Source organism: Onychomys torridus, chromosome 12 (genome assembly GCF_903995425.1).
Source record: "Onychomys torridus chromosome 12, mOncTor1.1, whole genome shotgun sequence".
NCBI classification, from domain to species: domain Eukaryota; kingdom Metazoa; phylum Chordata; class Mammalia; order Rodentia; family Cricetidae; genus Onychomys; species Onychomys torridus.
In genome coordinates this window covers 11,844,256-11,871,954 of record NC_050454.1, presented here as the reverse complement: position 1 = coordinate 11,871,954, position 27,699 = coordinate 11,844,256, and the positions used below count along the sequence as shown (strand labels likewise).

Genomic DNA, 27,699 nt, shown 5'->3' with positions numbered 1-27,699 from the left:
TTACAAAGGCTAAACATAAATGGGAGCTACATCATTCACAATCAGCTAAACGACTCTTATCTTTGGGGAGTGAGTCACCGTTGAGCCTCAGTTTTCTGGCATAAAACAGAAATAGCAACAAGGCCTCATATGGCGATGGGAGAGACTGCCTGAGCGCCCTGCAAATCTGCGCAGCAGCCAGTCAGACGCTTTGCTGAAGATTTACACACTCTGCAGCGGGCCAGCGACTGAGCCGGGAGAGCACAGCAGAGCGGCGGGGTGGGGCGGGGCGGGGCGAGAAGGGGCGGGGCCGGAGGGCTGGCTTTGTCCTCGCCCCGCCCCTCTCTAGATATCGCGAGAGGGCCGGCCGAGCTCGGCTTGGGCGTCCGCGTCGCTCCCGCGCTGGGCCACTCGTCCGGCCTCGTCCGCGGGCCGCGGTGTGCTGTGCCGGCGGCTCAGGGCCGCCCGCCGCGCGGCGTCGGCTGTGGCGTTGCGGTCATTGTGTCGTGCCGGTGACGCCCGGTAGTGGTTTCCGCGACAGCGGGTGCGGCTGCTTTAGCCCGGCCTGGGCTCCGCGGCCGCCTGGAGGGTCTCTGCAGCGCCCACCCCTTCTCCTCCAGGACCCCACGCCAGCAGCGACCCTGAGCCAACAGCCCGAGCGACCGGCAATGGCGGCCTCGACGGCCTCGCACCGGCCCATCAAGGGAATCCTGAAGAACAAGACCTCTGCGGCTTCCCCGGTGGTGGCCTCGGCCGAACAGCCCCGCCGGACCGTCGAAGAGGAGCTGAGGTGAGAGCGGGGAGGCCGGCGGACGGGCGGCTGCGGGGAGCCGGCCTCGGCCCTGCCGCTCCGGCCGCGGGATGCGGGGGGAGGCCGGACCCGGCAGAGGCTCGGTCGGCAGAGGTGGCGTTTGTCGTGTCCTGATAAGTGCGCGTGCACGTTGTAAACCTGGCTTTTCAACTTTGTGCCCCTGGGGACACTAAAGAAGCAAATTGAAGTTTCAAAGCGTTAGCTGTTAAGCTTTTATTATTCGGTACCCTAAGCCCAAGGTAGCTAAAATTCTGCGGCAGAGGAGTTACTTTCTTGACCCTAAATTTCAGCCTAGTGAAGCTAATGAGATCAAAACAAAATTTAAAAAAATAATAATAAACACAAACCCCACTAAGCATCCCGCATTCGACTTCCCAGTTCGTGGTTCTCAGCTCTTAAGTGAAACCAAAAATTTAAAAGTCACTGATGTAGATTTAATGGAAAGTTACTACTGCGAAGTATTTTTGTACCTGAAGTTAGAGTTTTGGTGCTTCCTAGTTTTGGGTCCAGTCTGGCGTATCTAAACCCTGAACTAAGGATGTTGACAGAAAGCATTGTGTGTAATAGTAAATACCTGGAAACCACCCAAGGTCCATTAGTGAGAACTGTTGAAATATTAATTATGGTACATTTGTATAATGGAACAATATACCAGCCTGAAAAGAGGTGTTTTGGCCTCAAAAGAGACTACCCAGGGTTCAGTGCTCAATGCAAATACTGTACAAATACCAGTACAGTGTCTAGGTATAACTATACCTCTGGGTCGGACGGTAAGGGGACTTGGATAGGATGAGTTACCGAAAATGTAAGTAAGAACTCTTGCATTCGGAAGTAAAGCTTTAGAAGAGTTACTGAAATTTGTGGTAGTAGCGGCCTAAAATGAGGATGCTGATGAAATCTTAAGACTATTAGAACTAGGGCATTCCTATAATAAGGATCTAATTTGGAATCCTAAGAGTGAGTAGCTAGGAACAGCTTTAGGGAAGTTCAGTTTAGGATTGTGGCCTGCAGAAACTTTAAAGGGCCTCGGCCTTGCCGGGCAACGCCCCACTCCGTTCTTTTGGTTTGACTCTTAGCCTTCCTTCACGTGCAACTCCCAACCTCTGTCTGCTTGGAGTAAGCTGCTTTAACGGGATCTGACAGTGGTGGTAGGTCATTGGAGAAACATAACAATAGTATTCAGCAGGAGGAATGGGGTTCCCCTTGACTTTCATATTCTCCAGGTGAGCTTTCTTCCAACTACAAAGTATCTTTTTTTTCTGCCCACTTGACTTCCATGCATTCTTAAATGTGATGTACTGTAATCTAGAGCGCTGTGCTATAGGTTAGCCTTCCCTGACTCCCATGGTTGCCCGGGATTTACATTCAGATCTCCCCCCCCAACCCCCCAGGGTTCCACTAAATGAGACTGATTCCATTAGCTAAATTGCTTCTTCTGAAAGAGTTCCTAGCAAGGCAGGTCCACTTAAAAAGGATTTTATAAGCTAGTTGATTGCCTGGACTATAGTTGTAGCCATATCTTGAGCAGGTGCTACCAAACTCTAATTCATTGAAGTTTATGATAATATGGTTTCAGCTGGTAAAAGATAAGCCTTTTTATCATCACTGTTGGAAGATTGTGAAGCAAAAATTTATAGAAATAAAACTGTTATTGTCATAATTCATGCGAGCAATATTAATAGAGCCTCTTAACAGAAATAATATTGTAATTTGAATACGTTTGAAACAAACTTTTTATGTTTATACTTAATTTAGTTAAAATCAATACCCCCAGTCTGCTATTTAAAAAGAATTAAAACAAGTGGCTCTTGCAGTTGTGATATACTTAGAATCCATAAACATAAAGGTAGCATGTCCGTCTAACTGGAAATGTTAGAGCAGTGTGTAACACAGATGGCCATCGTATTGATGTGGAAACAGCCGGAGATCTAAGTTGATTGCTGTTACTCTAATAATTTTAATTGTCCCACAGATGCTAAGCATTGTTGCAAGCATTGAGTCTTTGATCCTAAGGAAAATAAGGGATTATGTTCTTTCAAGCCTCTGGTCATAAATTGTCGTCATCTGATCATTACTTAACCTTGTTTTATGTGTTTCTACTTAAAGACACCTTATTTAATATATAGTGTTTATTAGCTTTGAAATCATGGCCAGTAGCACTCATGCCCAGATGAAGTTTATCCATTGTAAGTGACAGCATGGCCTTCTTGCACTTAAGGACACTGGGCAACACTTCACATTCGGGAGCCACTCACCAGCAGAAACGGTGAAGTTCATGGTACTTGGTAGACCACAAAATGCATTCTTGTGGCCAGGATGTAGCTCAGTGGTAGAGTGTGCCTCACATATGCAAGACTCTAGGTTTGATCCCCAACATGGAAAGAGAAGGGGAAAGAAGATACACACTTGTATGAAGTATGAGCAAAGCATGTGATATACATGTTCCCATCCTTTTGTACAGGGAGTTCAGGAATGTATGTTAATAATTAGAAAAAGCAAAGAACACTTAGAGAATGAGAGCTGAAAGCAGCAAGCAGAGCCTTTCCATATTTGGCCACAGCTGGCAACATGTTCTGTGGACAGTTCAATCTTTTCCTACTCTGCTGATGTCTGTGAGCATCCAGGAAACCACCTTCAGTATTATTCTGATTATGTATACATGGGTTCTAGTAAGGAAATTCCCAATTAGAGAGCCTGCAAGTAAGAGAGAAAGCCTACCTTTGTATCATGTAAAATGCAATTGCTTTATCAGTATCCCTCTCACCTGCCCCCAGTTACTGAAGGATATTTTATATAGCAGTTAATTACTGAGAGTTTTTCAGATGCGCTTCAGATATCTCCATAATTCATACTCACATGCATACTATTATAATTCCTAAAATGAATATAGGGGTTGAGGAAGATGACTTAGTGGGTAAAGCATTTGCTGTGCCAGTGTGAGGACCTGACTTTGAATCCCCAGCACCCATGTAAGACCAGACAGGATAGCATGCTCATCTGTAATCCCAGTGTTTATGTAGGGAAATGGGAAGCAGAGGAAGGGAAACCCTGGGGGTCCCTAGAAGCTTGAGCTTCAGCCAGCCTGGCATACTCTGGAAAAAAAGAATTCCATCTCAAACAAGGAAGGCCAGGACTGACACCCTGGTTGTCCACTGACCTTTACACACACACACACACACCACCCGTACTCAACAGGTACAAAGTTATGTTAAAAGGACAATGTATAAGTAAAGTGAGGTTTGTAAATTTCACATTGGGATTTTGGAAATTTGGTAAATTCAACTTTTAAAATAGTCTTTAGTATTTTGATTGTTCAGTTCTTTTCAAGACTGATGAAATCATTATTTGGAAATTTGTTTGTTTTTGAATGATTTATTGCATTGTTTTTAAAATAAGATCTCACTATATAAACCCCAGGCTACCCTTGGAATTGCAGTTCTGCCTTAACCCCCAGAGATATAGGATAACAGGTACACATCAGCATATCTGACAGATGTTTGTATTTTCTACTTCTTTTTTTTTTTTGAGCTGAGGATTGAACCCAGGGCCTTGTGCTTGCTAGGCAAGTGCTCTACCACTGAGCTAAATCCCCAACCCTATTTTCTAGTTCTAATTGAATTAATAACTTATTCCCTGTGAGTGGTGACATTTGTCAAGTATTAGTTTTAGGGGGTTAATTAAAAATGGATACACTCCACAGTTCCACATATTTAGGCAAGTTAAGTACAAGCACATTGCAACATGGAACCACACTGCTCAACTGTTTTGAAAGCCACTGTTCTCTCCTATGATTGTGGAGTTCCCACAGTTGTTTCAGGATACTTCCAATGTAGTGCACATCTTACAAAGGCCTAACCTAACATCTAGAGCAAATGCATATGTAGTTCATTGAAAACATCGCCCCATTGAGTCTAAGAAACTGTCACCAGAAAAAGAAAAAAAAATCCCTAACTGTGATTATGAGATGCTATCCATTGTAACTTATATTTTTCAGATATGAGTGAAAATGTTTGTTTACAGTTATTAAAAGTGTGTTAAATGCTACTATATCCTGTCTTAGGGAGAAATTGTAGTTTTGTGCCTAATCTGAATCCTGTCTGCTACTATTCATTGGTATTATTAGTTCTGGCTGTAAATGAATTACTCATTTTATCTGTACTCTAGTATAAGTCTTAAAATAGTTAAAATACTGAGCCCAGGACCTTAGTCCTGTCTTGTTATAGAAATGTAGAGATCTGATGTTTCATGCCTTTTGGGTTCTTTTACATGGTCTGCTTCAGAGTTTGCTAGCCAGCTCAGTCCAGACTCTATTGTAGATCTGGTAAATTCAACTTTTAAAAATGGTGCTTGAGGGAGGGATAATGACGCACATACATAATCTCAGTACTTGGTGGGGGGTATGAGGAATATGAGAGTTCAGGGTCATCCTTAGCTACGGATCCATTCAAGGCCAGTCTAGACTCTATGAACCCTCTACTCCCCAAGGTGCTGGAATTCCATTGCTATAATTTAAGATACAATTATGTTCTGACACTGTCTTTCTGTCTATTCAAGTATGTGGCGTGTTAAAGTCAAAGCTAATTAAAATTAAAAGGTTGTTTCCTAAAAGTTACCTTTTGTTTGCTTCTGCTTGCTTTATTAAGTCCTAGTATAATTTCAGTTGTGATATCACAAAATCTTGAATCTTTTCTAAAAATACCACCAACAAAATCAAACAAAAACCTGTTCGTTAAAATTTGAAATTAAAGTTCAGTACTTTGAAGCAAAACCTGGCTTGCCACTCTGAGCAGAGCCAAAGGTATCAAACAAGCAAGGAGAAACAACAGGTAGTTCTGGGAGACCTTTGAGATGGCAGCATTTGAACTAACAAAGGGAATTAGTGACTCTTACAGGACAAGATTTAAACAGTCTGCAAACTGGTCACCCAAGGGGAAGGGCACAGAAACCAGCAAGTTTAGCTACCACAGCAGATCTGTCATGTCATGTCCTGGTACCCTGGCTTTTATCTGGAATTCCTGACAGAAAGTGTCCTGTAGTTGATGATATTTTTACTGAATCCAGGTTTGCTCCTTGGGTTTTTATATTCTGCCACTAACATTAATTCCACTGAAACCTTAGTAAGGCTAATTGCCATGCCCATTGTCTCTATTGACAGGTTCTTCTCTTCATTTGCTTTCTACCTAAGAATTCTTAGCAATTTTGAGCTTGTTTTATAGTCTTAATTTTAGTGCGGGGTGGGGGGAGGGACTTTTAATTTTAAGATAGGCTTTCTTGGATTTGAACTTGAGCATTTCTAAAGATTTTTTTTTCCTCCTAATTTTGTACTGAGGAAATGAAGGTTAGTACAGCTTTAAATATATAAGACTTTCAATTCCATTTACAATAGAACATGATAAATGGGGACAGACAAGAAAAAGTTGGGATTCAGATTTATTATAGTTGTAGGTCAAGTAAATTCAACTTTCATGTATAACGTGCTTTTGCTAATCTGAAGAACTTGGAGTTGCTGTACAAAGGATATAAACAATTCATACAAGTAAAACAAGCATTTGTCCTTAGATGATAATTGATAAGTACAAAATAGCCTTTAAAAACTACTTTTTTTTTTTGGAGACAAGATTTCTCTGGGTAGTTTTGGTGCCTGTCCTGGATCTCATTCTGTAGACCAGGCTGGCCTCAAACTCCAAGAGATCCGCTTTGCTCTGCCTCCTGAGTGCAGGGATTAAAGGGATGCTCCATCACTGCTTGGCTAATCCCTACTTTATACTAAGTTAGAAAAGTACAAATACCCAGTCTTAGAAATGTTTTGGTAATGATTGGTGACATTATAAATGGTTGGGCTTTTTTTTTTATAATTTTTTTAAAATTTATTTATTTATTATGTATACAGCATGTATGACTACAGGCCAGAAGAGGGCACCAGATCTCATTACAGATGGTTGTGAGCCACACCATGTGGATGCTGGGAATTGAACTCAGGACCTCTGGAAGAGCAGTCAGTACTCTTAACCTCTGAACCATCTCTCCAGCCCAGTTGGGGTTTTTTTTTGTTTTTTTTGTTTTTTGTTTGTTTGTCTGTTTTTTTTAATTTGTTGGTTGTTTTGTTTTGAGACAAGGTTTCTCTGTGTAGCTCTGGCTCTCCTGGAACTCTCTTTGTAGACCAGGCTGGCCTTGAACTCTGGTCCACCTGTCACTGCCTCCCAAGTGCTGCAATTAAAGGCATGTGCTGCCACCACCTGACATAAGTGATCTTTAAAAAAAAAATTTTTTTTTTAACTTTTTTAGATGCCAAATACAGTGGCCCATACCTAGAATTGTAACTATTTTGAAAGCTGACATAGGAGGGTCACTTGAATCTGTCAGTCTAAGACTAATGTGGATAGCACATTAACCTATCTAAAAGCTGGGTGGTGGAGCCACACGCCTGTAATCCCAGCACTTGAAGGCAGAGCCAGGCGGATCTCTGTGAGTTCGAGGCCAGCCTGGTCTACAGAGCGAGATCCAGGACAGACTCCAAAGCTATTCAGAGAAACCCTGTCTCCAAAAACTAAAACAAAACAAACTAACAAAAAGAACCCATCTAAAGAGAAAAAGACTATTTTATTTTAGCAAATTACCCTAAAATCATCAGCAAGTAGAATGTATGAAAATATATGTTTTTGTCTGTTTAAATAAGAAAGTGTTAGATTACATCTAAATACTTAACAACTAACTTACATCAAATATTATTCAGCTATTAAAGGCAAAAAAATTAGCTTATTATAACAATATATTAGTATATATATGTTTTAAAATATATATCATACTAATTTGTGTTTATATATTATTTAATATATAGAATGGGAAGAAAATGCAAAAATCCAAATTATTAATGGCTTAGGGTACTGGGATTATACTTACTAATTTTATTCTTAAATTTAAGAAATGTAATTTCTTGTGTTCTATATTTTTCTTTATATCATCTTACGAGACAAATTTACAGAGTGTTGGTATCTCTTCCCTCAGCTTAGATACAACCTTTAAGCGCCAAATATCGATCTAAATTGTATCTTTCTTTTTTTTTTTGTTTTGTTTTATTTGTTTGTTTTCTGAGACAGGGTCTCTCTGTAGCTTTGGAGCCTGTCCTGGAACTATCTCTGTAGACCAGGCTGGCCTCGAGCTCACAGAGATCCACCTGCCTCTGCCTCCAGAGTGCTGGGATTACAGGCGTGCGCCACCACCGCCTGGCGTATTTTTCTTTTAAAAAAAAACATGTGAGAGTATTTGTGTGTGAGAGAAAGAGAGAGTGCATACCCACGCTTGAGCATGCATATGCAAATATCACAGTTTGCAGAAGTTCATTTTTGCCTTCCACCTTTTTGAAGTGCAGGGTCAGTTGCTCTTGCTTCTATAGGCTCTACATCTCTTGTCTTAACATAATGCTGGGATTACAGATACCTGCCACTATCTCTCTCTCTCTCTCTCTCTCTCTCTCTCTCTCTCTCTCTTTGTTTTGTTTTGTTTTTCAAGACAGGGTTTCTCTGTGTAGTTTTGTGTCTTTCCTGGAACTCGCTTTGTAGACCAGGCTGGCCTCGAACTCACAGAGATCCGCCTGGCTCTGCCTCCCGAGTGCTGGGATTAAAGGTGTGCGCCACCACCTCCTGGCCACTGTCTCTTTTTATATAGGTTCTGGCATTGAATTCAGGTAGCTCTGCTCAAGAGAGCTAGTGTTTTACCTAGTGAACCATTTCTTTGCCTCCTCCTTTCTCTTTCTACCCATGTAAGATGACATTATATTTAGTTCAGCATTGTTAATGTCATTTATGAATACCTTGTTTTGTTTTGAGATTAGAAAGCACCCAGCTAAATCATTAATGTTTTTCAAAAATACTTTTAAAATATATTTAATCACAATTCACATCCAGAAAACTGTATTAAATGTAAACTTAGAGCTTAAGAGAGTACAATACATACCGGCAGTAATTATGCAGGCCTTTTATCCCAGTGCTCAGGAGGCAGAAGCAGGGGGATCTTGTGAGTTTGAGGCCAGCCTGGTCCACAGAGCTAGTTCCAGGACAGCTCTCATGAAAAGGACATAGTAGTATGTGTCTATTTTCATGGTGTTGAGGTGGAGGCGGGAGGATCCCTTGAGCTTGCTCTTCAAGCGTAAATCAATTATTTTTCATTATTAGTAATCAGGAGCTACTCAATTGTTTTTCTGTCTTAAATCTTTTTAGTTAAATTTATTTTAGCTTTATTTTTGTTTTTCAAGTGTATGGGTGTTTTGCCTGAATGTTTATCTGTGCCACGTGTATGCCTGATGTCTTTGGAGGTCAGAAGAGGGGGTTGGATCCCCTGAAACTGGAGTTACTGTTGAGCTACCATGCTAGGAATAGAATCTGGGCCCTCTGGAAGAGCGGAAAGTCATCTCTCCAGTCCCTCTGTGTAGCAGGCTTTGTTGGACTGCCAGCCACCTCCCAAATAAGACATGGAGACTTATTATCAATTATGAATGCTTAGCCTTATTTTATGCTTGTCCCACTAGCTCTGTTAACTTAATTTAACCTGTTTCTTTTCATCTACATTTTGCCTCAGGGTTTTTTGTTTTTTTTTTTTACCTTTCCTTCTGTATGTCCTACTTTTTTCCTGCTTCCTCTGAGACTGGCTGACTAGCCCCGGGCATCTCTCTCTCCTTCCTTCTCTCTCTCCTGAGCCTAGATTCTTCTTCCTACTTATTCTCTCTATCCACCAGCCCTGCCTATCCCTCTACTGCCTAGCTATTGGCTGTACAGCTTTTTAGTAGACCAATCAGGTGCCTTAGGCAGGCAAGGTGAAACAAATGCAACCCATCTTACATCATTATCAAATGCAGCATAAACAAATGTAACACACCTGTACATAGTTAAAGTAATATTCCACAACTCTGTCTTAATTCTTTAAAAGTACGTTTCTTTTCACTGTGAGCTTCCTTGGAATGTGTCCATGAACAGACTGGATTATTTGCTTCCTAAGCAAATAATATTTAATGATTTCTAAACAGAAATTTGTAGGTAGTAGATCTATTTAGCAAAATAAAATTTCTGGAAATGCAGATTTACCTAGAAATAGAAAGTCAATGTAATTGCTTCAAAAGTATTTGTTCTTGAACTGGAGAGGGCTCAGAGTGAAAGCAGTTGCCATGCAGACCTCACAACCCAAGTTTCACAAGTTCCATCCCTTAAGCCCACGTAAAAGGTGCAAGGAGAGAACTGACTTCTTTGGCTTGTCCTCTGGCCCTCACTTTGCCCTCCCATCACATATGCACACAGTAATAAGAATACAATTCTTTTTTTTTTTTTTTTTTTTTTTTTCCTAAGTCAGGGTTTCAGTGTGTAGCTCTGGCTGTCCTGGAAATTACTCTGTGGACCAGGCTGGCCTCAGACTCAGATCCTTCTGCCTCTGCCTCCTGAGTGCTGGGATTAAAGGCGTGGGCCAGATACTCAGCTCCAGCCAAATATTTTTGAAAATTGAGTCCTGTTATAGGACAAGAGTTTATGAAACTGAGCATGAACACAATTGACACTTCTTTCTAAACTCATTCTCTACTAGGATAGGTGAAATCGTGTTTTAGAATTCTCAACCAAAGATTTTAGACTTTAAAATCATAAACAGTATTTTTATTTTCTGTGTGTGTTTGCTTCCATGTATGTGTACTGCATGCATGCCCTGGCAGGTTTTCTTTATTTGTTAAAAATTTTAGCCAAGCAGTAGTGGCGCACGCCTTTAATCCCTGTACTTGGGAGGCAGAGGCAGGTAGATCTCTGAGTTCGAGGCCAGCCTGGTCTACAGAGCAAGATCCAGGACAGGCTCCAAAGCTACACAGAGAAGCCCTGTCCTGAAAAACAACAACAAAACAAAAACAAAAACAAAAAATTATACAGGGTGTAGTATCATAAGTCTCTTACTCCAGCAGAGGCAGACAGCTCTCTGAGTTGAAGGCCAAACTACTATACATAGCAAGTTCCAGTTAGCCACTCCTACATAATGAGACCTTGTATCCAAACGCATATACACTCATGTGTATATATATATATGTGTGGTGTATGTATGTATATAAGCACTTAACTACTAAGATAGGAAAGTGAGGAGGCTTTTATTTCAGTTGTTACTTTTTATTTCTATAGGCCAGTTAAAGACTAAGTATGCCATAGTGTAATAGTATTTGGAGTGCCTGATATAAATTATGAAACTTCATTTTTAGTATGGACACTAAATGCTTTTTTTCCTTTTTAATTTCAGTAAAAAGTCCCAGAAGTGGGATGAAATGAACATCCTGGCAACATATCATCCAGCTGACAAAGACTATGGTTTGATGAAAATAGATGAGCCAAACACTCCTTACCACAAGTAATATGACATAGACATCCTTTCTTTCGTGGCTTGTTTCCATTTGCATTGATACAATTTCTAAATAACAGAAACTGTAAATCTGTTTTATTTGTTTGCCAGAGTGCTAGCTAATGGTCTACCTGAATATATTTTTGTTAATAATGTGTAACAGCACACTATTGTTGTAGTAGTGAATATTATTGCACCTGGATGGTGGTTAGCTGCTAACACACACAAATTAGTGAGTTTTGTCTTCTTTTTTCATTACTGTTATTTATGTGGACTTGGAGCCAGAGTAGAGGTAGTGTAGGCGACTTGATATGAGTACTGAGACTTAATCTCAGGTCCTGGTGAGCAGCAAATGCTTTTGACTGCTGGCCCGTCTCTCCAGCTCCAAAGTTTGCCCTCTTTGAAAGGAAGATGAGATTTGAGGTGTTTTTGCTTCCCAAGTAGAAATCAGAGGTTTTCTTTGCAAAAAAGAGAAAACTTCATGGAAGACAGATAGTTTTGTATAAGTCTCAGAATTTTATTTTTTATTTATTTTGAGATATGATCATGTAAAATACAATTGTAAAGTGATATGCATAGCAGTGTCCAAAAAGAGACAAAAATAATGCAGTAATAAGCATTATGAGACAATACAGATTCTAAATAAGTACTTAGGACACTTAATTAAGATCATGGCTTAATCTGTATTGTAAAATAAAGATTTTTTAGAAATAAGATATTTTATCAAAGAAAACCACATAAATAAATCTCTAAGTTGTGTGCTTTTATTCTAACTGTATTGATGGAGTTTCATGTAGCCTAGGCTAGCCTTGAACTTGCTCTGTAGCCAAGGAAGATTTTGATTTTCTAATCCTCCTGCCTACATCCATAGTAGTGGAATTATAGGACTATGCCCAGTTTATGTGTTACTGTGGATTAAACTCAGAACTTTGTGAATGTCAGATAAGAGTTACATCAACAAAAAAAATGTTATCTTTTAAATTAACAGGTCTTAGGGAGATAGTGTGATGCTAACAAAAACAGTACAAATACACATTAAAATGTTAAAGTCTGTGACAGAAAGAAACAGTGAAACAAGATACAGATAATAAAACTAAATACTAATGAGATTTGAAGAAAGGAGTATTGGAAGTTTGTGCCCCTTTTCCTCTTAATTACAGGGTATACTTAAAATGATATCTCAAACTCTTTATCAAACCGGACTCCAAAGTCGGGATTTTCTTCCTTCTCAAGTTGGTAGCCACCCCTCACTTCTGTTAATGGAGGATAGTTGTCCTAAACTCAGATCAGACATGACTTGGGGGGTGGGGATGGCGGAGTTGTAGTGTTTGGTTTTTTTTGTTTTTTGCTTTTTGGATTTTTGGGGTTTTTTTGGATTTATTTATTATGTATACAGTGTCCTACCTGCATGTATGCCTGCAGGCCAGAAGAGGGCACCAGATCTCATTACAGATGGTTGTGAGCCACCATGTGGTTGCTGGGAATTGAACTCAGGACTCAGAGGTTAAGAGCCAGTGCTCTTAACCTCTGAGCCATCTCTCCAGCCCTTGTTTTTTGTTTCCTGATAACATTTAAAATATAATAAATGTTAATGGTAGACATTTGATGTTGCATTTCATTTGTTTTTCCTCCCCCTGTATCCTTATTGTCAAGCTGCAGAAAGGCAGCTTGGTCACTACAGGCTTGTGTGTGCAAAGAGTGCTTAGTTAGCTTTTATCAGTTCAGCACTCAGTGTTAACTATTCCTTCCATGAGGTTGGTTTCTATCTTATATATATGCACAATTCATTTGTAACCTAGAATTTTCTGTTGAACATTGCTCTAAGTCAACAAATTATATTTCTTTATCCTACTCTACTTAAATCCTAAATGTTCCTGGGTTTATTTTACGTTTCCTTGGATAAATATATAAACCAGCAGGTTTTTATTAATTAGGTCTTTCAGGTCTGTAGAAGTTTGCTTTCTCATTGCTGTGACCAAGTACCTGGCAGAAAAAAAACTTGAGAGGAAGAATTTCCATTTCTCTTGATTCATGGTTTCAAAGGGTCATAGCGTCTGTCCATGGTTGCTTGACCGACCCCATGCACTCTGGCTAGAACATCATCACAGAGGGAATGTGTGGTAGAGAATTTTTAAAACGTTACTATGTTTTTTGAGAATTCCATATAATGTATTTCGATCATATTCTTTTCCTCCCTTAATTTCTTCCAGATCCTCCCACTTCCCTACTCACCAACTTCATGTTCTTTCTTTAAAAAGAAAAAGAACAATGACATCCAGTGACCTTTTTCCTCAACTAGGTCCTACCTCCTGCCTTGCACAAATTCTAATAATGCCATCCTGAATCTTTCAAGGGATTAATCTGTCATTTGATCAAAGCCTTCATGATCTGATTTTCTCTGGGAATGTAATCACAAACATACCTAGAGCTGTGCTTTGCTAATTACCTGGGCATTTTGTTTTTTGTTTCCTTTTGTTTTTCTCCCATAGATTGGTCAGTATATCAGCTATTCAGTGAGATGGTTGGAGGGACAGGAACAAGCTACAGATGTGCCCACTAAATCTCAGAGTGCTTGTGTGCACCGGGCACTCTTGATTCTGTCACACTGTACGAGAGGGATGAGTCCTGCATCCTACTCTGGAAGCTCTTTGGAAGGGTTTCCACAAAGGAGAGGCCACTTGGCTCTGTTTCTACACATTTCTTAATCCAGTGAAGTAGGCAGTCAGAATTAAGCACGAACAGGATCTGTTTATTTTTCCTAGTCTTATATCTGTGTAGACCATTTCTTCCTTAATGGTGAGATATAAACACAAATTCTAAAATGATCTCAGCATTTTCAGTGCCTAATTGTAATTCCAGTAATCACAAATTTGAGACCTGCTGGGGCTACACAGCAAGAATGTTCCCTCTCAAAATACTAAAACCAACAAGTGGGTTATTTTGCATTATTTGTCCATCTGCCTCATTGGATAGAAAAATTGACATTTTTTTAGGGTTTTTTTTCCCCCAGATAATTTGAGTTTTCAGTATTTTATGGTTGCTTTGTTCTTTTCTTGTTATGCTTACTTTATCGTTTTTTTATTCCTGAGGATCGAACTAGGGCCTTATACATGTCTGGCAAAGACTACCACTGAGTTATATCACCAGCCCAGTGCTATGTCTCTAATTACATGTATTAACTATTTCAAAGTTAAATTTCAAAGATGACAAAAGACTTCTAAATAAGTTATTATTTTAATTAAATAATAAAATTGTGTTTTCAGTCTTGGTTTTCTAGCTATATAATTTTATTTCATGTATCAGTTTTAATAATGTGCTTATTAATAGAAACATGCTTGTCATCCTAGTATGATAGGTGATGATGAAGATGCCTTTAGCGATTCGGAAGGCAACGAAGTTATGACTCCAGATATCTTAGCTAAGAAGTAAGTACTAAAGCATTTCCTATAGGGAGTTTAATTGTGCTAAGTCAAAGACATTTGCTGTGTTCTGCTTGTGCATTGGTAAATGGAAGGCTAAACATACCTATGTTTGGGGGTTTACTGACTTTGAGCCCAGGGCTAAGTGTTAAATACCTGCTGAGTAAGATTCCTGGCCCCAACTAGATTTTTATAGCAATTATTGTATTCTTGTTTCTTAATATCAGTCTAAGCAGGAGGTGGCAAGGTTAGATGCCTGAACCTGGGGATACTTCTGTTTGTCTCTTGTGGGGATGTTTCTAAACACCCTGACACCCACATGGTAAAGATGTGAGAAAGGCAAAGATAAGTTCTTGTTGTACACTGATTTCTAATAGCCTCTACATCCATCCTACACTCTCTTGTTTTCTTCATCACTTATAGCTAGAGTATTTGTTGATTATTTTGGGTTATTTTCATGACTCAAGTAGAATGAGACGTTTAAATAGTACAAGTACATCACAGTTACTAATTTCTTCTCTTTATAAATACTGTGTAGATTAGCTGCTGCTGAAGGCTCGGAGCCAAAGTATCGGACTCGGGAGCAAGATAGCAGTGGAGAGGAAGATAACGACCTCTCCCCTGAAGAGCGAGGTAGGTTATTCCTTCAGCTGCCTTCAGCTTGGTGCTAATAATTTCATTTATTTATTTATTTATTTATTATTTGTTTTTTGAGACTGGGTTTCTCGGTGTAGCCTTGACTGTCCTAGAACTCACTCTGTAGACCAGGCTGGCCTGGAATTCACAGAGATCCATCTGCCTTTGCCTCCTGAGTGCTGGGATTAAAGATGTGTGCCACCACTGCTCAGCAATTTTTGTTAAAGTAAACCTGTTTGGGGCTGGAGAGATGGCTCAGAGGTTAAGAGCACTGCTTGTTCTTCCAAAGGTCCTGAGTTCAATTCCCAGCAACCACATGGTGACTCACAACCATCTGTAATGAGATCTGGTGCCCTCTTCTGGCCTGCAGGGATATGTGCAGACAGAACACTGTATACATAATAAATAAATCTTTAAAAAAAATAATAAACCTGTTTGAAAGATTGGAAGATTACTTTCATATTTGGCAAGTGGTAGGCAGGAAATAGAAAAAGAATCTGTAATTCAGATTCTATATATGTGAGTTTTTCATATAATAGTTTTCCCCCCTGATTAGAAGAAGTTGGAAGAAATACTACAATTTTCCAAATACTTGCAAATATTCCTTTCTTTGTTTTTTTAGTGCCCGATAAAAAGAAGGTATTTATTAACTACTTATGAAACTAATGCTTTTAGCGTCATTGAATATTAGAATGATCTTCAGGTGGATAGATTGCCTTATTGTTTGTGCCTTTTCCGTTTTAAGATAGTAATACAGGCTGGGGATATAGTTCAGTTGGGAGAGTGCTTAACTAGAGTGCACAGAGTCCTGTGTTTAAGCCCCAGCCTCAAATAAACTATGTTGTCTGTAATCACAATACTAGAGAGGTAAAGGCAGGAAGATAAATTTAAAAAAAAAAAAAAAAAAGACAGTGAATTGATGCAGAAAACCAAGATGATAAACTATAGAATGAAAATCTGTATAGGTCTCGTGAAGCACAGAGTAGTGATTTCTTAGAAGAGAAGCTGAAGAAGCCCTCACTGCAGGATGGAAGAGGTTCTTGTGCTCCAGACAGAACATGCCCAGTTAAGGCATTACTGTGTTTTTGTTTGCATGGAACACTGGTCAGATAGGAATATGTTTTATCTTGCTGTTTTTTATACTTTTTGAGTCGTGAATGTATCATCTTTTCAAAATAAAATTGGGCTGGAGAGATGGCTCAGTGTTCAGAGTGTGTACTGCTTTTCCAGGGGACCCGAGTTCAGATCCCAGCACTCAGATGGGTTATAACTGCTGTTAACTCCAGCCTTGGGCACACAAACCCAATTTAAAAAAATTAATCTTTTTAGTTTTTCAAGACAGGATTTCTCTGTATAGCTCTGGCTGTCCTGGAACTCACTCTGTAGACCAGGCTGGCCTCAGACTCAGAGGCCTGTTAACTGGCATTAAAGGTGTGTGCTACCAACACCCAGCTAAAATATAAGTATTTAAAATAATATAAAATACCCAGTTGGTCATTGGTGCCTGCAGGTTCAACACCTGCAGATTTAACCAGCGATGATTCAGAAACATTTGAGGGAAGAAAAATGAGCCCACATTGAACAAGGATAGACATGTCTTTCTTGTCATTATTCCCTAACAATATAGCACAGCAACCATTTCCATAGCATTTAACCTAGAAATGACTGAACATAGAAAGTATATGTGAAGGTTCTATGCAAACATTACACCATTGTACAGGAAGCATTTGAACATCCATAGATTCTGGTGTCCTTAGGTATCCAGGATCCAGTCCTTCAGGTACTGAGGAACAACTTACACATAGTTGTCCCATTCTCTCTTTTTGGGAGTGTTGGGGGGATTCAAGACAGGATTTTTCACCCTGACTGTCCTGGAACTCACTCTGTAGACCAGGCTGGTCTGGTGTGCCACCATCGCCCCATCTGTCCTATCCTCTTTGAAAAGAAAATAATGAGAAGCTGGGGCTGTAGTTGGGTGGTAGAACACTTGGTAGCACTGGTGAAGCCTGTTTGGCAGACTCTCGGCCAAGCCCATTATCAGCATTACAGCCAATAAATAGCACCATGGGCCCTTGAAGAGATTTCAAATAAAAAGTGTCTCTGTTTTTCCATATTATTCTTCCAAAACTTTTATTTATTAAGGGTGGGGGTTCTCTTAACCTACATTATCAGTCTCATTAAGAGTAATTATCCATCAGTTTGTAAGTCCATGAGTCAACCTGCAGGGGGTACCATTTGACCTATTAATATAATTTTATTAAGTGATTTCCTACTGGTAGAATTACTAAATTATAGATCTTTTTCACTTTAAATAGTTACATGTCTGAAAAATATTTCTAATTTATAGATCTTTTTGTTTGTTTTTTGAGACAAGATCTTACACAGTAGCGTAGTCTGGCCTTGAACTTACAGTTATCCTCTGCCTGGGCCTCTTCAGTACTGGGCTTATAGCTAACAGTAAACACTGCTTTTTACACACATATTTGCTATTTTATGTGTATGTGTGGGCACTTGAGCCAGCACATGAGAATGTCAGAAGACAGCTAATAGGAGTCAGTTCTCCATCATGTGGGATCTGGGGCTTGGGTTCAGGTCATCAGGCTTGGCAGCAAGCACCTTCTCCTGCTGAGCCATTTAACAGCCCAGATATTCTTTTTCATTGTTGTTTTTTAAGACAGGATCAAACTAGGTAACGCTGGCTGTCCTGGAACTCGCTCTTTAGACCAGGATGGCCTCAACCTCACAGAGATCTGCCTGCCTCTGCCTCTGCCTCCTGAGTGATGGGATCAAAGTGTGCCACTATACTTGGCTAGCCCAGATATTCTTAAGATAAATAAATCTAATGTATAGCACAGGAGTCCAGATTATTAGCTGTGGAGTCTGACAAATACAATTTTATGCTCCAAGTCTGATACTTGTTTAAGTTGCCTAATTTCCCAGAGCCCTTAGTTCTTATTTCCTAAATTGGGAAATATTAAAAAAAAAGTTGTTTTGTTTTTTTGTAGTTCTGTGTTTGGCAGTATATGCCTATGGTACTAGAGACTCAAGAGGCTAGGGCATGATGATCTAATGAGCCCTCAAGTTCAGGACCAACTTGGGAAATTTAGTAAGACCCCCCTCTTTGCCCATCTCAAACAAACTTTAAGCTGTTGGTGATTCTTAAATGAAATGAAGTATTTAATGGACTTAGCACTGGTTGTTTTGTATTCTAATTGGTCAGTAAATAATAACTCTTAATAATGTGAAATACACAAGATAGTCATAAAAGCAGATATAAAAACAATAATAGCCTTATTGAGTTCATATAGTTTGTAAGATCTAAATATGCTTTCATTTTTTGCATTATATTGCTTTACCTTGTAGGATTGCAAAACTAATATTAATAATCAAATGAGAATTAGGGGATTCAGTCCTCAGTACTGCATAAACTGGCCATGGTGGCATAGGCCTGTAATGCCCAGTTCTAGGGCGATAGAGGAAAGAGGATCAGAAGCTCAAGGTCATCTTTGCTTCCTCATGTATTTGAGGCCAGCCTGTCAAATGAAGAAGAAAAGAAAAAGGATTGAGACCACTTATATTAGCTTTCTGTGAAATGAGGTTTTACAGATTGTGTGTGCATATGGGTGTCTGGGGAGAATGTCACTCTTGGGGAGCTACCCACCTTTTTTTTTTTTTGAGAGGATTTCTTACTGAGACTGGGACTCACTAATTAGGCTGAGCCATATGATCAGATTCTGCCTATCAATAGCCACCCAGAACTAGGATTACAAATGTGCAACACCATGCCTAGTTTACTTAGGTGCTGGGGATCAAACTCCTTCTCTGGTAAACATTTTACCTATTCACGTGACTTCTCAGTTCCTATTTTACAGAGGTTTTTGTTGGTTTTTAATGTGTTTTGCTTATATGTATGTGTGTGTACCATATAGTAGGAGGCATTAGATCCACTGGAAATGGATTATAGACAGTTGTGAGCCACTGTGTGGGCTCTGCAAGATTGGTAAATGCTAAAACCAAGGTACCTCAGCCCTGCACAGATTGTTTTAATTATATAACTTAGACTGTATATCGTTCACAAATAAAAATACTACAATATCAATGCCTAGGAATAACAACCTAGGAATTAAACCTATAAGCATTATGGAAGCTGGGAGTGGTGGGGAACCTTTAATTCAGTGTTAGGGATAATTCCAACACTTGGGAGGCAAAAGCAGACTGATCACTGTAAGTTCAAGGCCATGCTGGCCCAGATGGAGTTCTAGGCCTGCCAGGGCCACATAATGTGAGACTTTGTCTCAAAAAAACCAGACCAAGCAAAATAGCATTATGGAACTTTCTCTAACTGGTCACTCACTGTTAAGACTGTTTGCCGATATAGTTGAGCCCAGAAGTCAATCCCCAGTACTACAAAGATGGGGGAGGACAGTTTTATTTTTAGTGTGAATATGAAAAAGTAAGCTACTCATTCATATTCTCTGGATGGTGTGAGAACTGTTTTAGGCATGTAAACATATTACCAGTGCCTACTTAGAATATATGTACATAAAATTACAAAAGTAAGAATATCATAACACATTACTTGCCTTTAATGTTTTATGATCATTATATCTTATACTATATATTTCATCTTTTTAAATATTTTGTGTTGGGGTTGGGGATTTAGCTCAGTGGCCCTGGGTTCAATCCTCAGCTCCAAAAAAAAAAAAAAAAGAAAAAAAATTGTGTCTTAAAGAGTAATATGCATTTATAAAACAGATTTATATTGAAAAAATAATAATAGAAACACAAAAACTATATAAATTATATCATAAAAAAGTTGACAAGATAGTGAGAAATCAGAAACTTTTGGCTCAGAGTAGATAATTATTTCTCACTACCTTAAAAGTAAATTTTTTACACAGTTGAAATGATCACTGAGTCTGTCCTGGATAAACTTGGATATGTGATCATGTTAACAACATAGGAAGTGCAGAAACAAACTGTTACCTTAAATGTGATTCATTTTTACAAAAATGTATTTTAAAAAACATCTAGCTAAAAAATATTAGTAATCTCTGGGTATCTTGCTTGTTTTATTGTGGTCTGAGGATTAGATTAATGAATAATAGGCAAGAAACCTTGCCACCTCTGTCTCCCATTTTTGAATGAGAAAATTGGGAGTAATTTTCTTTTAAAATTTCTGAGTATATATTACTTTGATGAGTAAAGGTATGGGTGAGTATTAGCTTTGTCTTCACATCATCTGGATATTTAAAGATGTCTAACTGTTCTGGTAAATACTGCGTACCTAGCTACTAAGAAAGCTGAGATAGGACCAATGGGCCTACAATTTCTTTCTTTCTTTTTTTTTTTTTTTTTAGCCTGTTCTGGAACTCGCTTTGTAGACCAGGCTGGCATCGAACTCACAGAGATCCACCTGCCTCTGCCTCCCGAGTACTGGGATTACAGGCGTGTGCCACCACCGCCTGGCAAAGGCCTACAATTTCAAGATCAATCTGAGCAATGTGGCGAGATGACCCCCATCTCAAAAGTGGTTTGTTGGTTTTGGGTTTGTTTTTTTGTTTGTTTGTTGTTTTTGAGTTTTTGTTGTTGTTGAGATAGGATTTCTTTGTGTAGCCCTGGCTGTCCTGGAACTATTCACTCTGTAGATCAAACTGGCCTTGAACTCAGATCTGTCTGCCTCTGCCTCCTGAGTCTTGGGATTAAACGTGTTCTGCCACCACCAGCTGGCTCAGAAGTACTTTCTCAGTAGAGAGAAATAATGATCTGACAAGATCTTGGTAATAACACTTGGAGGAGTTGGATCATAAGAATTTTGAATATTCTTATTCTGGAGATAGCTGTTCCATTTTGAGATTAAAGTCATTGTTAAAGCAAGGATGATGGAATTTTCATTAACAGCTTTATTAATTCATTTTAAAGTTACTTTTACGTGTCTTGAGTATTTGCCTACGTTTTATATGTGTACTACATGTGTGTCTGGTGCCCAAAGAGGCCAGGAGAGGACACTGGCTCCCCTGGAACTGTGAAGTTACTGATGGTGTGAGCGCACGTGGTGGGTGCTGGGGACTGAACCTGTCCTCTGTAAGAGGGAGCCATCTCTCCAGCCCCTTTAGCCGTTTTTTATATTTGTGTTTCAGTGTAAATTTCTGAATGTGCCTCCTACAAGATGTTTGACTTTTTATATGGGTGCTTTAGTTCAAATCTTATTATTTCTTTTTTTCTTCATGAACAGGTCAGTGAAATTCTGTCAGTAAAATGTGGCAGTTGTGTTGAATTGCCACTAATTATGTTATGACTAAAGTCATAGGAGTTTTTTAAACAGATAAAGATTTATAAAAGGGTTTTTTTCTTAGTGAAAGTAGAAGTCATAATCAGGTGTGGTGTGTGCCTATTTTGTTTGTGTTAGTTTGTTTACACATTTTGTTTCTTCTGTGCTCAAGTGTGTGCATGCTCAAGTGGAGGGCAGAGGACAACCTGCAGGAGATGGTCTTTCCCTTTGCCATGTGGACCAGATGTGCTGCTGTCTCTCCAGCCCTGGTGCAGACCTATAATAATAGCATTTGGGAGGCAGAAGAATTAGGAGATGTAGGGCATCCTAAGCTGCATAGAGAGTCCTTGGGGTTTGTGCATTCTTTGTACTTAGGATTATAGTTTACCTTTTGCCTTCCATTCAACTATTGTTACAGAGTTTTCTTATGTCTTTAAAATTTCTTCACAGAATTTCTAATGACTTTTCCATTCCTTTTCATCAATTGAGGTGTATACTTGAATCATAAAGTAAATATTTTAGATTTTGTGGGCTGTATAGTCTTATTACAAACTACCTGACTGCCATTGAGCACACAATTTAAATGAATATAACTTAAGTTGTATTGGGCCTGGACTAGTCCCAAAGTTGAGACCGTCTAAGCTCACAGTGCACTTTTAAATCTTTTCTAGAAAAGAAACGACAGTTTGAAATGAAAAGGAAGCTTCACTACAACGAAGGACTGAATATTAAATTAGCTAGACAGTTAATTTCAAAAGACCTGCATGACGATGAGGACGAAGATGAGGAAATGTCAGAGACAGCAGATGGAGACAGCATGACTATTGAAGAGCCAAGTCAAGGTCAGGTGCCTTAAAGTGTCACAGTCACTGCAGCTGTGCCTCTCTGTGCCTAAGAGAGAGCTGCTTTTGTCGAAACTTCTGGAAAACTCTTCAGAACATTTTCAATTTCAATCTTTGGGACCAATTTCAAAATAAATTCTATGCGTAAAATTAATTTGATAAAGCCATATATTATATTTTTTTTCTTATTTACTTGGCTTTATATTTAAGTAAGGATATTTTTCTAGACTGTGTGAAGTCGTGTTTAGTTTAACAAGAAAATCTCAATTAAAGCTTAAAACTTCTTACCTGTTTTTGTTGTTTTGTTTTATGGTGTTGAAAATTGAATCCAGAGCCTCACACATACTTTTAGAACTCATTTAAAGAAAGCCGTTTTTGTTTTGTTTTGTTTTCTGTTGAGTGCTGTTTTGGGTATCTTATGTGGGGTTTGGAGTTTTGCTTTGGGTGAGATGGTCTTATCCTGTGACACAGGCTGGCCTTGAAATCACAGCAACCTTCCGGGCTCAGTCCCCAAGTACTGGACGACAAACATGAACCCCCACGTCTTGCTCAAAACCTTGTTTTTATAGAAAAGATTGTTTTGACATTCCTCTAGGTATAAAGAGTGTGTCATCTTTGCAGGGTTGGTGTTGATTTACTACATTGACTCGGGTTATTTTTTGGTTTTTGTTTGTTTGTTTGTTTGTTTGTTTTAATTTCCTTTTTTTCCACCTTAAGTTTAAATTGAGATAGAGCCAAGAGCTGTGAAGCCCACAAGAACTTCACTCCACCTCCCTTGGCCCCAAGCACTGAGTCCAGGTGTCCATCATCACATCCAGCTTTTCCTTTTTTCTCTCTTTTTCTTAAGTCTCAGACTATTTCCTGCAGCCTAGCAATTAACAGCCATAGGAAATATATTTTATTTCATTTGTCTTTGAGGTATAGGATCAAACCCAGGGTCTTGTATCTATCTACCACTGAAGTATCCCCCAGGCCCTAGTTCTCATCAGCTGTTATTCTGTTTGACAAAGGAGAGCCAGGTATGGTAGTGCACATGTGTAATCCAGCACTAATGTTGGCTCCAGGATTGCTGAGAGTTGAGGCCAGCCTGGATTATAGAGCATGGCTGGTCTCAAAAGTGCAGTGGCCGTTCTACCCCAGTACTGAAGATGTTGTGTGTATTCACTTCCCTTTCTTCGTACTGAGAAGCTGGTGAGTTTTTTGTGGTTTCAAAATAGGAGTAATTCTGTAATAAGAGATGGTAAATCATTGTCTCATTATAGTGTCAGGATTACAGTATTTAACTTCAACAAACTTTATCCTAGTAACTGTTAAGTTTTTCTATTGTCTATTTTTAATTGATTAAATAATAGGGGCTGGGGTGTACTTCAGTGGTAGAGCACTCACAAACATATGATGTCTCCTAATTGCCATGAAGTCTTTGTTTCCTGCCCAGTCCATCAAGTACTCTCGTCGACTCTGAAGTTACTATTTTATAGTTATCGGGTTATGTGAATTTTTTTAGTATCAGGAAGTTAGTTGAGCTATAAATCTTAACTTTCTTCCTACGATTACACACCAGTGTCCGTCCTAAAGACTATTTATTTGTCCTGCCTCCACATAGATTCCTACTTTTATAATATTTAATGGTATGTTTAGATTCTTTCAAATCAGTTTCTTTTGCTGTCAGCTCTCAGTGTGTGGTAACAAGTTAGGAATACTCATTTGCTGCTGAAATTCTCTACCCAACTCAACACAATAAAGACAAGCCTCTCTCTCTCTCTCTCTCTCTCCCCCTTCCCCCCCCACCCCCTCCCCCTCCCTTCTCTGTCCTTCTCCCCCCTTCCCCCTTCCCCCTCTCTCCATAGCTTTTTTTCTCCTTCAGAAACATTTTAAATTTATTCTTCGGGAATTTGATATGTATTTTGGTCACATCAGCTCCCCAAGTCTTCTAACTCCTCCCAGACTACCTCCAGCCAACTTAATGTCCTCTCAACCCACTGAACCCAGTTAGTGCTGCCTACGTGTACATAAATGTAGGGTCATCTCCTGGAACATGGACATCATGTGAGAGCCCACATCTCTGAAGAAAACTGACTCCCCCAGCAGCCATCAACTGCCATTACTCCTCTGCTGGGGTGGGTGGTCTTGTGACCCTCCTCCATCCACACTGGAGCGGTGACTGTCTTGATGTTGCGCAGGCACCCACAGCTGCTGGAGTGCCTGAGTCTGATGGCCCAGTCAAGTCCAGAAGAGACTATTCACAGCAATCCTCCCAGCTTTTACTTCTGGCCAGTCCTCTCTCTCTCTGTTCCCTGAGCCTGGAGGAAGCAACAAGATGTCCCTTTTAGGGCCGGGCACTCCATGGTCATTTACTCTCTGGACTTGTACAGTTGTCTCTGTATTAAGCACTCTCTCCAACATAAGGAGGCTGCACTAACCTGTCTAATGGCTCTTGACAATTAACTGCTCTTTTGTTTATCTCTGCTTAGAAGACATTAAACTTCATAGACTATATATGTAGATTATTTTCCCAGGCAAGTATACCAGAATATAAAATTTTGTGTTGGTTCCTGAGTTTTCTGAAGTAGAAACTGAAGTACCCTCCCATAGAAGTGTAACTTTATGGCATCGTAGAAGTACACAAGGATGGGGAAACTGTAGTAAGGCCCAGTGAGACGAGGTTCTTCTCTTCTCTTCTGCTCTTAACACTTCTTAAGCAACCGTTAGAGCCTCTGTGTTCTGTAGAACGCACTCCTTTTTAAACGTGGCCACTTGCCTTCCTCTCCCCTCCTTTCTTCTTTCCCTCTTCGTCCTTTTTTCTTTATCCCTCCATTTACTTGTTTCCATAAAGAGAGGACTATGTCGACTCTGAAGTTACTATTTTATAGTTATCGGGTTATGTGAATTTTTTTAGTATCAGGAATTTAGTTGAGCTATAAATCTTAACTTTCTTCCTACGATTACACACCAGTGTCCGTCCTGAAGACTGTTTTGCCTCCACATAGATTCCTACTTTTATAATATTTAATGATATGTTTAGATTCTTTCAAATCAGTCTCATTAGGCTACATGAAACACACCTTACTGAGCTGTTAAAGTTTTTAGATTTGCGCCAGGCGGTGATGGTGCACACCTTTAATCCCAGCACTCGGGAGGCAGAGCCAGGACAGGCATCAAAACTACACGGAGAAACCCTGTCTCGGACAACAAAAATAAAAATAAAGTTTTTATACTTGTTTTTTACCCATGCCGGGGAAGAGTTTCAAATTGGGTAGTTAATTTCAGAATTTGTCATAGTTTTTCTTTGCTTTGATAAAAGCCTGAGGAGACAACCTCAGAGGATTGCAGGAAGAAGCTCACAGTCTGAGTTTGCAGTGCATTGACTAGACTCTCACCATGGGCCTCTGGTGAGGCAGAGCGCACCACCGCCACCAGGAAGCACAGCGGGCCTGGGCACAGTACAGCTACTGGGATAGTGTCCTGCTCCTCTAGCTTAGGCTCGGCCTCCTTTCTAGTACCTCTCAAAGTAGACTCGATCCTTCAGCACATGAGCCTGTAGGTAGTTCATATTCAAACCATAATAGCAAATTATACTGATTTTTTTTCTTCTTTTATCTTTGCAGGATCTACCACAAGTGACCATCTGCAAAACAAATCACAAAGTTCATAAAAGAAATGTGTTCAGCAATGCAGTCAATCGTTTGTCCAATACAAACCTTGTTACTATACTACACTGCTTCTTGTTCTCTACAATTCGTGACTTATGTACCAAAATACACACCAGTTACGTATTGCCAAGAATTAAGTGATAACCATAGAGACTGATTAGACGGAAAATGCCTAATGAATGCATATATTCTTGTGCCTCATACTTCACCAGAAATACAGTGTAATGTCATTAGTCCAAAACTGCTTTACTTTTGTAAGAGCACTGGTTAATTTGTATATGATATTATATAGCTTTTTATGCTTTAGAGATTAAATAATGTCATGGGGGAAACTAATTTATTTTTGTCACTTCTAGATGAAGGTACCTCTTTTAAAATATTTGAAGGTTAGTTTGATGTTTTTTCTTCTTTCAATCAAAAGCCTATTGGTACAGTGGGATATATTGGTAGATAAATATTTAGGCAGAAAGATATTTTTTGACATTTATCTTTAGCTTGTTTTGGCTAATTGAGAAGGAGTCTTAAGAGTGACTGTTCATTTTCTGATTGATGACCTTTAAAATTCCTGTTGATTTTCTTTGTTCTTGAAAGGAATGAACTTGTTTTCATCCAAACTGGTTTCCCCCACTCCCAACCTCACTCAAATAAATGACCAGGTTCAAGTTGCACTGACATCTGCTCTGCTTTTTTGGGTATGCTGGGCAGACTTCAGATGAAGTTTTTAATACCATGTGCTATCCTAGCCGTCCCTTTATTTATGTAACTGTCTTACCCTGCTCTTGTCCCTGTGCCCTTCTGCCTGTGCAGGCAGTTGTAAAGATTGTATTCTGGGATGGCAAAGGCTGTTGGACGTGAGAAACTCTTCTCTCACATAGTCTGTCATTGGCTGCAATCATGAATTCTCACTTTGACACCTGCTAGTTCTAAACATGAAGGAATAGATGAAGTAGCCGTACCAACAGGAAGGACAGCTAAGCAGCCTGGTCTCTCTGACAGCTTGGTCAGGAAACTGCGAATATTAGTTCATTTGACTTTAGACCTTAGAAAACAATTAACTGAGGCTCTTTTGCACGATGAAAGAATTATATGTAATTAGAATATGATTGTTCCTGAATGTACAGACAGAATTATGCCTGAACATTTCTAAATTTAAAGGTTCTGATGAGTCCCTGCTTTAAGGGACTGTGATAATGCACACTGACAGATGAACTTGGTTCCTCTAACATGGTAGAAATTATTTGGATTTTTTTTTTTCCCCTGAAAAGAAAAGTATAGTTCTTGTGTGTCTTGGTTTAGTGATGATTTCCTTTGTAGTCATTTATTTGTATTGTAAGTTTTTGGTAGCACCAAATGAATCTGTTGTATGACAGACTTTCAAAATAACTTCTGTATATTATATATATGAAATGGCTTTTATTGAACAGCTATCTTCCACTTTAAATTTATGGAACTATCATGATGTCAAAATAAAAAAGTGGGAAGAGTCTTTGCTGTTAGAAGAATATGCTTATTTGGAATGTCTTTTTTCTTTTTTCAATGGGATCGAACGAAAGTAGCTCTGAAATGTTAGTATAATATTCTGAGCTAACATTTTAGCTAGTAAACTACTGATGTACACACTAAGAAATGTATACCTCTTCTTTGTAAATTAAGCCTGTTTGTGGGGTGTGGAAATTCAGTCTGTATATATGTATGTGAATATGTTCATGCACCAAGACCTCTGCTTTTAGTTTGA

At 39.3% G+C, this 27,699-nt stretch overlaps 1 protein-coding gene across 1 annotated transcript; it reads left to right on the top strand.

Annotated features, from left to right (window-relative positions):
- The first annotated feature begins 327 nt into the window (after positions 1-327).
- Positions 328-27,699, top strand: Ppp1r2 (protein phosphatase 1 regulatory inhibitor subunit 2). The gene is made up of 6 exons (XM_036203994.1): positions 328-769; positions 11,048-11,155; positions 14,494-14,571; positions 15,104-15,198; positions 22,144-22,314; positions 25,920-27,699. The coding sequence occupies exons 1-6, from the start codon at positions 648-650 to the stop codon at positions 25,964-25,966; spliced, it is 621 nt and encodes a 206-aa protein (XP_036059887.1). The 5' UTR covers positions 328-647; the 3' UTR covers positions 25,967-27,699.